The sequence below is a fragment of the Stigmatopora argus genome, chromosome 2, assembly GCF_051989625.1.
Source record: "Stigmatopora argus isolate UIUO_Sarg chromosome 2, RoL_Sarg_1.0, whole genome shotgun sequence".
NCBI lineage: Eukaryota > Metazoa > Chordata > Actinopteri > Syngnathiformes > Syngnathidae > Stigmatopora > Stigmatopora argus.
Window position 1 is genome coordinate 7,078,452 of NC_135388.1, and position 11,843 is coordinate 7,090,294.

The 11,843-nt window shown below is 38.8% G+C and overlaps 1 protein-coding gene across 3 annotated transcripts in view; it reads right to left on the reverse strand.

Annotated features, from left to right (window-relative positions):
- LOC144091489 (transient receptor potential cation channel subfamily M member 7-like) overlaps positions 1–11,616 on the reverse strand; it is a 32,415-nt gene extending 20,799 nt beyond the window's left edge. For all 3 annotated transcript variants that reach the window (XM_077623871.1, XM_077623859.1, XM_077623877.1), the window contains exons 1-5: positions 11,392–11,616; positions 4,138–4,217; positions 2,813–2,851; positions 1,240–1,447; positions 85–298 (exon numbers count right to left, since the gene is read on the reverse strand). In XM_077623871.1, the coding sequence (XP_077479997.1) occupies positions 85–298; positions 1,240–1,447; positions 2,813–2,851; positions 4,138–4,217; positions 11,392–11,394 (544 nt within the window). In that variant the 5' untranslated portion in view covers positions 11,395–11,616. The remainder of the gene's footprint in view (positions 1–84; positions 299–1,239; positions 1,448–2,812; positions 2,852–4,137; positions 4,218–11,391) is intronic.
- Between the last annotated feature and the right edge of the window lie 227 nt (positions 11,617–11,843).

Here is an 11,843-nt window from a genome sequence, read left to right on the forward strand (position 1 = left end):
CCACTATGACTTGAGCTTCGTAAGCACTGAGAGTTGTTGCGGTCTGACGGATGTTAGCATTCAGCAAGTCAAATATCTCCCCACCTGTGTTGACACCCCCGGTGAGAATCCAGGCACCGGTGGTGACGGCTGCCTTGACGAGGCCCTTGCCAACCACCTGCTTGATGCGAGGGTGCAGCTCAAAGTTCTGCACGCCCCCGTGGACAGAGATCAGAATCTTGGGCAGCTCCATGTGCCACTCCTTCAGCATCAAGCGAAGGATGCTCTCCGGACGCGAGTCGTGGGACAAACGCACATACTGGACGGACATTTAATAACCACACACAAACAAAGTCAACAGTAAATTAGAGTCAATTTACTAAATGAATCATTTGGATTTTTATGGTGTTTAAACAACAAAGCTGACTTCCAGAGTTTAGCGTTAACATATCATGTCTCACCACAAGACGTATCAAGTACCGTATTTTTCGCACTATAAAGTGCTACTACTACGACGACGACTCCGACAACGACTACTACTACTACTCCTATGACTACTACTACTCCTCCTATGACTACTACTACTACTACTACTACTCCTATGACTAGGACTACTACTACTAATACTACTATGACTAGGACTACTACTACTCCTATGACTATGACTACTACTCCTATGACTACTACTACTCCTATGACTACTACTACTCCTATGACTATGACTACTACTACTACTGCTCCTACGACTATGACTACTACTACTAGTACTGCTCCTATGACTATGACTACTAATACTACTACAGTGGTTCTTAACATTGTTGGAGCTACCGAGCCCCACCAGTCTCATATGCGCATTCACCGAACCCTACTTTAGCGTAAAATGAAATGTGATTTTTTTCCAATTCAAGATATATAAATTCCTCGCAGCACTGATTGGCCAAGCAATGTCACGTGATCATTTGCAGCCAGTGACGGTCAAGTGGGGCATGTTGTCGTGAATAGACACGATGAGTCGATGCGTCTTGGCTTCCGCGGCAGAGGCTCCACCGAACCCCTTAGACCGACTCACTGAACCCCTAGGGTTCGATCGAACCCAGGTTAAGAACCACTGTACTACTGGATCTACCACGTATAAACTGGTGGGCCTTTTATATATATATGAAACAAATTTTATGATGGGCCATTCACTGAAGGTGTGCCTTAAAGTGCAGAAAATATGGTGAAAAAGACTGATGTGCCCACATTACAAAGAGGCCCTACCTTGGCTCTATAGGAGTGCGAGCCTCCCTGGAAGTTAATGACACCATAGGCGTCAGTAGGGCTGGCCTCTGTGTGTTTTTCCACCGACCACTCCTCCAGCTCCGGCGCGGCCCTGCCGTAGCGCTCAGCCGTCTTCACTTCCGAGTACTTGTTGGCCAGACTGGCCGTGAAGCCAACATGCTGCCGCACCAGACGCCCGCAGCAGCACCTGCGTACATTGACCGTGCATCCAGCAAAGAACCCACATAAGACTTTGTTGCAGATTCTGTGTCAATTGTAAGCGGAGTTGGTTAAAAAATAGCTCTTTTGTTTACTTGAAGCGGAAAATAGAGTTGTAAGCGTCAAAAATAAAGAGTCATTGTATCTATTGAAGGGCAAGGGCTGGGAAATCTAGGAACCAGTTATACAACAGATTATTACATGGGGAAGTGTTTTTTGTGTGTATAGTTACTACTTTGTATTTGGATGCTTACAGCACAAATAGGAGAGAAAAAAGTTGAATTAAAAACAGATGTTTTGCACTTGATTTACTTTTTTTTTTAAATTTTCTTTGATTTTTCTCATTCTTATTGTCTCATTAAAAGACTAGTGGATAAAAGAATATCAGGAAAACAAAGCGAGCTAATTTGTCAACATTTTTGTTACAGTAATTAAAAAAGGAGCACAGATTAAAGTAAAAATGAAATGTGGACATTGTAAGCCTCATTAAATATTAAGGTTAAAATAGAATATTTTTTTGTTTCTACTATCAGATTTCACAAGACTTATTAAATATTTAGGTTATGATAGAATATAGTGGTTTTACTATCAGACTGCGAGACTCATTAAATATTAAGGTTAAGGTAGAGTATACTGTTCATGCTATGGATTATGGTAGTCAGTCTGGTTAGCTTATTTTTAAACATTTGAGTCAACAATGTAGTTTTTACACATTAACAGTAATATGTACTTTGAACAATATTAATTTATTACATTTTCCATTAGTGAAGATGTGATTCAAGAATTTATTTTAGTTTGATTATTTCTTAAAGGGTAAAACAAAAATAAAAATAAAACTGAAATGTCCAGAAAGAGGCTGCGTTTTGCATTAATTTGCACGCTTTTTTTTAAATTATACTGGACATTTACAACAATCTTATCATTCAAGGACAAATTATTGGAGTGCTGGAATGAAAATGTGTGACTCAGCAGATTTTTGTGATTCTCAGAAACACAACTCATTTTTTTTAACGTAATATAGTATTACACTGAAAACAACACCGGATAAATATGAACACCGCCAAAGTTGTTGAAACAAAAAGGAATGAATGTAATTATCTTTCAAACAAGTTCTAAAAAAAACGGTCACAATCATTGAAATGAATAGACAACACCAGCATTTCGACTTAGGTGATTAGTTTGGAAAAGAATGTGGCATTACAAAGCCTGGAAGTTAATTGTTTCCTGAGGCGGGTTTCTGTTCTGTGGAATTACAGTCTTTGCCTTCAAGCCGTTTGTGTGTAGCAAAGATTCTCTCCAAACTAATCCCGCCTGACCAAAGAATGTCGGGAACAAAGACTGAGGGAGGACTCACCGGACTAGCTGCTGGCAAATCTGGCATCCTGGAAGGCATCTACATTTAAACACATGATATGAAACGATCACAAGTTGGAATTCAAACTAAAGCTACTTTAATTAAATGTTCACAGATAAGTGGAAAAATATTCCCCCTAAAGCTACAATAAGTAATAAATACGTTTTCTTTGTTAAAACATCAATATTATCAGACAATAGGGGGTAATTATTCCTGCCATCTATAGCTAATAATTTTGTGGCACAAGAACCTCCAATAACTATTTGAATAATGAAAAAAAAGACCAATGATAATAAGGTCAGACTTTATAGCAAGGGTGTCAGACTCGGGTTGGTTCACGGGCCGCATTAACGTCAACTCGATTTCATGTGGGCCGGACCATTTTAGATATATTTAGATTTTTTTTTTTAATAAATTGATTAAAAGAACTGGATTAAAAGCCCTGAATATTCAGTTTTTTATTGATCTAAAACAATGTTTATTTTAGCTTTTTTTAAATTTTTGATTTTTGAACTAAAAACACAGAAAAAAATGATTAAAAAATTACAATTATTGATTTAAAATGGGGGAAAAAAATCAGGAAATTTAATAGACATCTATACTCTTCATTTTAATTTGATCCTAGAACAGAAAGTCGGCACTCATGATTTACTTTCCCGGGCCACATAAAATGATGCGGCGGGCCAGATTTGGCCCCCGGGCCTCCACTTTGACACAGGTGCTTTATAGGAAAGTAGGACTTCATAAAAAAACCAAAGCAGTTTTCTCTTTTCGGGTATTCATCAATTAACATTGATGATAAGAATGAATGTAAAAATATGGGCCATGAGTTAAAGGTTGACTGGCCAAACTAAGATTGCTAAAATGCATTTGAGAAGGGCAAATTATTGATCAAAAAAGAGAACAAAGTTAACCGTCCTGGGACAAAGAATAACACAAAACACCTGATCTATTACATAAACAGGTTGAACAGTAAATTTCTGCAACTATGGGACTTGGCTATTTTATGAACAACATTTTTATTTTTTATTTTAAAAAAAACCTGTAAAATAGTTTTCTGTTCCGAGTGGGAAACGGTGTTGGTTGTCACATTTTTTCAATCTTTTATGAATATTTCCCCATTTACACATCTTTTTTTTCTTTACACACAAAAGTGATTTGCTGAAAGGCACGAAAGACCAAATTCTTATTTAGATCAGCATCAACATTTATTCAGTGTGACAGTAGTGGTTGAGGTTTGGCTTTGCTTTAACACACACAAGATGCAATAAAAGAGTTTCCACGGCTACCACCACTAGGCTCACTACGGGAGAGCGCACACATACCTGTGGGGGTCTTTTGACACTGGAAGTATGTACACACATTCCCTCTTGGTGAAAGTGCTTTCTATCCAGGGTTTCTGGGACTGAAAAGAGAAGGTCAAAGTTAAAAATGAGCAGGGCAATCATTTTGGACAACGTAATGAATATCACAATATGGTTAATATTACATTGATTTTTTTTTTTAATTTGTTTTTTCAGCCAGTGCAGCTCAGGCTGTCGTCAGTAGAATTATTAGCCCTAATCCCTCACAGAATACAGAAGGAATTCATTAAAGTACTTTAATTACTGTAAAGTCCAATAAGAAAGCAGAGTTAAAACGGGGTGGTAAAATGCCATTTTGGGCATTATTCGGTGAAAGATTTAAATCAATTCAAGTTGGTTATTTTGCAATCCGAAAATGACTGTTATCTTTCTCAATGCATGATTACAAAAATTAAAATTAAAATATCCACTTCAGCATGTTCATATGCTTACATGTATTGGTCAAAATTTACTGTCATATACTAATACTGAAAGAAGCTATAATGTCAAACCAAGTCAAATCCGATTTGATCCAGATAGCATATTTGCCTGGAATAAAAAAATAAATAAAAAAATGAATCCAATTGTAATATTTAAATGCTTAAATTAAATTTAAAGTGTACATAGGTTCCGACAAAAAAACACTATCATCATACAAGTTTCACTAGGTTCAGACAAATGTAAAAAGCATTTGGGTGCATGCTAAATTTAACAGAAAATTTTCCCATAATAAATTGTCATTATACAAATACACTTCAAAAGAATGGACTTTCAACCCAGTTTTTCAATTCCATACCAACCAATGATAACAATGAATGAACAATACAGGGCGAGGAGTCGGGCGGGTCGCTAACAGCGCACCAATTCCTTAGATAAGAAAAGGGAAAACAAAAATGTATGCTCATATTGTGGAAAGTCACAGTATGACGTGAGAAAAAAACAATTTGGCACATTGCCAACAAATTCTCAGCTCTCGTTGATTGAGCTACCCAAAAAAATGATCACCCCAACACTCAACGCAGGCATACCTGACCGTCTTCTTCATCTTCATCTCTGAATCTAAGTGCTGTGTAGAGGAACATCTCAACGCTCCTTCAACCATCTCCCGGTCCCAAACCGCAAATGCCTCGATTGCTTTCCAAGGATCGATTACCAGCGTTAAATCGAGACCTTGTCCTCCGCGGTCTCAAAGTCGACAACGTTTTCCGGACAGATCCGGCTCAAAGTTAAAAGCTGAGCCATCAGCGAGAGGCGGCCACCAGGCAATAGTGCCACTGACAGTTAATGTGTAAGAAGCCTCTTTCGGGAGGTAGATGAATGTGTCTGAGAACGAGTCGATGTTAGACTAGAGTGAGGGAGGTTCAGTGGATGTGGACGTAGAGGCCTCAATGATGAACATCCATCTGACTACTGCAATTCACCACCTACTGTGACACACACTAACACTAACGCTGACGTACACATTTCAAGATGACTGCAATTCTGATTTGTTGCACAATAGCATTGCTTATATGAGCCGCTAAAATTTCCAGTTTTTGACCAGCTTTTGTCCTAAGTCCGTTGAGTTGAACTAGAATTGTGATGTAGGTCCACTTAACAGATCTGACATGTGGCCCATTAGACACCAAACCCTGGGAGACTATAGTGAATTGAACCAAATCATTAATGAATGAATACATGGATTGTTATGCCTATTCGCCAGCACAAATCAAAATTGCGGCTTGACTTGAAAACTGCTTAGCCCAGTTTAGTGTTAAAAAACGGATTGCGCTGGGCTAACCTGTAACCATGGTACCTGAGAATGTCAGCCAACAAAAGACTGGAGCTCTTTAGATACGCTGCCAAAAACACACATACACTTGTACTTCCTCACAACATCCCAGCATGTATTTTCCAAGCCCCTTTATTTACACAAGTTTGATTGTTGACATTTTTAAAAAATAAAAGAATTTAAAGTCATTTGTTTTGCCTTTTTTTGGTACCGAAAATGAGCCAAACTGACGCAACCTAGCTATCTAGGTTTTTTTTTTTTTTAAATTACATTTCTATAACACTACAAACTGCAATCATGACGATTCTTCTGTTATATAATATTTCTCAGAAAAGATCACTCAATCAACTGAGAATCTGCATGACGCCACATTTTGCTTACAGCTCTTATACTAAATCTCATTTAACTTGTCCAAAACCTTCTGATGTTTAAAAAAAAAATGAAAATGAACTACCAAACAACATTTGTACAGAGCCACAGGAAAAAGCGAATCTGGCAGAATCTGGGGCAACCTCCACGCCTCAGTGAGCTACAGCTCTTCACTTGACTTTTTCCACCTCCTGGCCTTTTTCACTATACCATTGTCATCAGTGCATTTGTAGTGTGCGACAAAAAATAAAATTATATTTAAAAAAAACCTAAATCGATGTCCTTGTCCAGAGTGCTCTTAGTTCTACTACATAAATCTGAGTGAAGGGAAAATCCCTTGCAATATTTGAAAAGGAATACGGGATGCAATGATACTAAAATGTGCCTGTCTTTTCACGGAAAACAAAGAGGACCTCCTGTAATTACCTCTCTTGGGAGTGAGTCTACTTTCATTCAAGTATACTCTAAAGCAGGGGTGTCAGACTCGGGTTGGTTCGTGGGCTGCTTTAACGTCAACTTGATTTCACGTGGGCCGGACCATTTTAGATATATTTTTTTTATAAATGGATTAAAAGAACTGGATTAAAAGCCCTGAATATTCAGTTTTTTATAGATCTAAAACAATGTTTTGTTTAGCTTTTTTATACATATTTTTAGATTTCACAAAATTATTTTTGAACTAAAAAGAGAAAATAATTTAAAAAAAAATACAATTATTGATTTAAAAGGGGGAAAATTAGGAAATTTAATATACATCTATACTCTTCATTTTAATTTGATCCTAAAACAGAAAGTCGGCACTCATCATTTACTTTCCCGAGCCACACAAAATGATGCGGCGGGCCAGATTTGGCCCCTGGGCCGCCACTTTGACACATGTGCTCTAAAGCAAGGGTGTCAAACTCAGGTTGGTTCGCGGGCCACTTTAACGTCAACACCATTTCATGTAGGCCGGACCATTTTAGATCTAATATCTAGTTTTTTTTTAATTTTTTTTAAAATTAATTAAAATAACTGGATCAAAAGCCCTAAATAGTCCGTTTTTATAGATCTAAAACAATGTTTATTTTAGCTTTTTTTCTTAGTAATTGAAAATGTTTTTTAATCATGTTTTTTTATTTCAAATGGAAATAAAATATTTTTTTAAAGTGGAAACTGGTAAATATTTGTATATTTATTTTTAAATTTTACAAAATGCTTTTTGAACTAAAAAGACGAAAGAAAGAAATTGGATTAAAAATTACAATGATTGATTTTAAAAAGGGGAAAATCAGGAAATGTAATGTACATCTATAATCATTTGAATTTGATCCTAAGTCGGCACTCATGATTTACTTTCTCGGGCCGCACAAAATGGGGCGGGCCAGATTTGGCCCCTAGGCCGCCACTTTGACACCTGTGCTCTATAGGGATGTAGGGCAATTCCAGTAAAGAGGGGACTGGATTAACAGGACCACGGTGGTTTTACACCATTGGGCAATTTAGAACAAGGGTGTCAAACTCACCTTTGTCACGGGCCACATTGGGGTTTTGGTTTCCTTTTATTGGCCATTGTGTCTGCCAACTTGGCCTTCCACTATTAATCAACATCTGGACTCAAATAAATCAACTAATTTGACTGTCAAAAATATGTTTCTCTTTGACAAGCCTAAAAAAAAATCTCGCCTAGTTTCATGTTCTTATTTTTTAATTCAATAAGATAAAAACATTTGGCTTTTTTTCTCCAAACTGTAAATAGTATGATTTCTATAGTCCTCGATCCAGTTCTGATGAAATGTTATGTTACACCTATAATTAAAGAGTGTTAAATAAATCCAAAATGATGGTAGGAAGCCAGAAAAATCCACACATGCACAGAAGAGAGAATTGAACCCAGAAGCTGTGTAGTACGAGGTGGAGTTCTAGCTGTATTTCTAAATTGAAGCATTTGGAAGGATTCCATTGAACGAGTCATGAGACCGACCAGGAGTGTGACAGCTCTTACACTTGTTCCCTGTGGCCATGGCTCAGCAATACAGTGCTCGCTATGGCACGCCATGCCTTCCTTGCTGGTATACCTTCACGCAAGTCATGATTTTTTTCTCTGGAGCCCTCTTTATGTCAGCCAATGACAAGCAGTGGGAAACATTTATCTTAACACAAAACCAATTCCAAGGATTAACCACACGTAGCCCTGGTTTCTCTCATTATACAAGCTTTCCAAGATTTCAATTTTAAAAAAAAACTGAGTGTGTGGCTGTGACTGACTTTGCTCTAAAGTTAGTCCAAGGCCAATGGAAAGAACTTTATCAGTCATCTCAAAATTAGCAACTGTGTGGCTTGTGCATGGATGGATTAGCACACGAGATAACAGAGCTCAGAACCCACTTCCCGACACCCCACCACACACGCGCCTGGCAAGTTTAGTCAAGAACACGACAGGTAATGCAAGACTATCAGCTCAGAGGCTACTCAAGACAGCTGATCAGATGAAAATAAGGGTAACCATGGGAATTTTTTTTGTTTAAAACTATTGTTAACATGGTAAAGTATAAAATGCAACAGTCAAGCGATCGTGTGTGTTAGATTCCTAAATTCTTGGGTCAAAATACAGAACTTGACAAAGCTAACAGTGGCTCCTTTCGGAGACCTTGAGCAACAATTTTTCACTAAAAGCAGCACATATAAAAATGGAGTGACATTTTGTGGTGTGGTTGTACACTTCTAAAGTATCTCTAGTTTTTGAAAGACATTTTCAGCCAATTTCCAGGAAGCAGATGAATGCTATTTTAACAATATGCCCCTCAGCCCTCTGCAATTTCAGTTCCAGCTCAGAGAATCCCGTTCAATTTACAAGATAATTTATGAATATTTCAGATATACCGATTAAGGCTGAAAAGCCAAATAAAAGTGGAATATAAGAGACCTCTATTGTCTTTTCTAGTGTGCACATATCTGAACAAACTTAAGCTGGAAGCTAATGACGGTTACATAAGAGCAGCTGCTTGCTGGCGCAATGTGTCTTATATTCGATCCGATTACCCAACTAATCTGCAACAACAAAAAAATTGTGATTAGTCAACTATCAAATTTTTTTTTCATGGCGGCCCGATTGTACACAGTTGGAGGTTTGGTGCCTTGCCCAAGGGCGACGGCGATCTGATCTACTGATAAACTCAGAGAAGCCACATGATGGCAACGCACTCATGTAATATACTTCCACTATTCTGCTAGAACATGGCATAGTTACTGCGACAACATCATTATAAGGACAGCAGTGAGCTGTAGTGACCCCCATCCAGTTGTAAGCTGGGGCATGTGACCGTCTCGGGGTTCCGGTGTGGGAAAATCTTGGGGTTTTCTTTCTTGGCCTTACTGCCCTTTGCCTTTCCATGATATTTTTCCAATCAAACTCATTTAAGGAAGCACTTCCTATTTAAGGCAATGTATTTTTTTACATTGACAGAGCATTAAATGACACCATCCTGTAACGTTAATAGAGGTTGAGTTTCAACCCGCCTTTAATAAATAATTGATTGAATCGATGAACAATTTGAGTCATTATATAATATAATTTACGAGTAAAGGGGCTCCTCCCGCTTGACAAATACATTTCAAGTGAACAAACAGTACGTAACGACGAGAGCGAGAATTCGTCTCTCCACAGAATGGTCGGTTACATCCCCGCTTCCGTTTTTTTTTAAATTGATTTATTTAGTTGATTATAGGGTGCTGGGTTGTAATGTTTTCAACCCACGATGGTTTGGCTTTAAGACGACCATCCTTCTAGTCTCCTGCACTATAGATCCTCCTTAGTTGCACGGTACTCATATTCTGTGTACAATTTGACGTACATTTCGACTAACAAAGAAACCAGACTTACTTAACATTCAGACTTCAATACAAGCAGAGAAAAATGTCTAGTCTTGTATGTGTTTGACTCCAATAGTGTGATTTTGAGCACAACACTACTGTCTTGTCAGTAATTGTTACATTGGCACTTTGATTTATGAGATTAATTTGTTCATTGACCAATTCCTTTACAATCTTTTCCCATCAAAAATAATAAGAATGCCATTAATCAGTTCGAGATACCATGTAAAAAATATCAATCGTAGACCCAGTCCCACAGAATTTATTGCATGTTATTCAACTTAATAGTATTAAAGACAACAAACTCAAATTGAATAATCTACCGAATGACTGATAGCTTGATTTCCTCGAAACAACAAAAAGCTATTATTTACTTAATCTTTCGCAAAAAAATCGATTTATCACCCACGTCTGCTTTCTAACCAAAACTAAAGAACATATTTTATAGATTCTCTTTCAAAGAACCTAGTAGCTTTAGATAGAAAGCATAAAAAAATACAAGTGTTTGAGTTTCTCCAAAAAATACGATGGATGAGTTTTAGAATGTGTTCCAACTTTACACAAATCTAAACTAGCAAGCACGTGTTGTCTCTGTCTGACAGTCAATCAAAACGGAATAAAATGTATATAAAGTCTTCATTTGTGTGAAATACATTTTAGAAAGTTGAGGAAAGCTGAATTTCTAATAAGATCATGAAGTCCTGGCCCGAATCGTAGCAATATTGAGGAGGACGAAGCGGGAGTCCACGGCTCGAATGGCGGTCTGAGCACCTCTCGACCTCCGGGAAAGAACAAAGTGTCCCAGGCAAGACAGGTGTCCCGCGACCCGGTGAGGACGAGTGCTCAGTTTAGCGGCAATGTCATCTCGTCTTTCGGCTACAAAAAGTGTCGTTACGGGCATCAACAATGGTGGTTAAAATTGACACGTTTGTTGACACCGCCGCTGGTACTGTTAGCTAGTTAGCAAGTAGCGTACCTAAGCTAGCCACTTAGCACGCTAATATGCACCCGGTGTGGGGGCACGAGTGGCGTTTTTTTTACGCTAGACGTCCATCGCGGAGCTTTTTCCACAGCCATTTAAATGTCACGGCGTGCAACAAACACACGCGAGCCCCCCACGAGCCGAACAATTAACCGCATTGCACGGGTGGACTTGCCACTTCGGATCCGCGGCAGTCACGACGGACGACCCACCGGCGCCGATTTGACAAGCCGACAAATGCGCCTCAAAGGCGGCCACGTACCATTCTCGTCACCGTTGAGACACAGGGGGAGCTGCGTCGTGGCTTGTAGCCATCTATCGGCGGAGCTCTGTGTTATTCGCCTCGGATGGAAAGCCCGGTGGATGTTGGAGGGATCCGCTTCGGCTGCAGCTCCAACGGAAGGTTGCTTTTTCATAATTGTGCGACTCCAGACTGACGCGGCGTGACGGAGCGGCTGAGTCAGCCGGCCCAACTCTCACTGTCACATGGCCGCGAGGGGGCGGAGCTTCTTGCCACATGTGCCTTTGTTTTACTCCACCCACGAACGAAGCGGCATTGTCGACGGAAAGACGTGACAATGAAAGATACCAAAAATAGTCCCCCCTTTCAATTAAATTATATCTGAATACCGTAAACGTGTCTTGTCAAGGTTATTATAAAATGTCACAATTAAAATGCGACTATTTTTTTTTACTTCGCTCTTTGATAGCCAA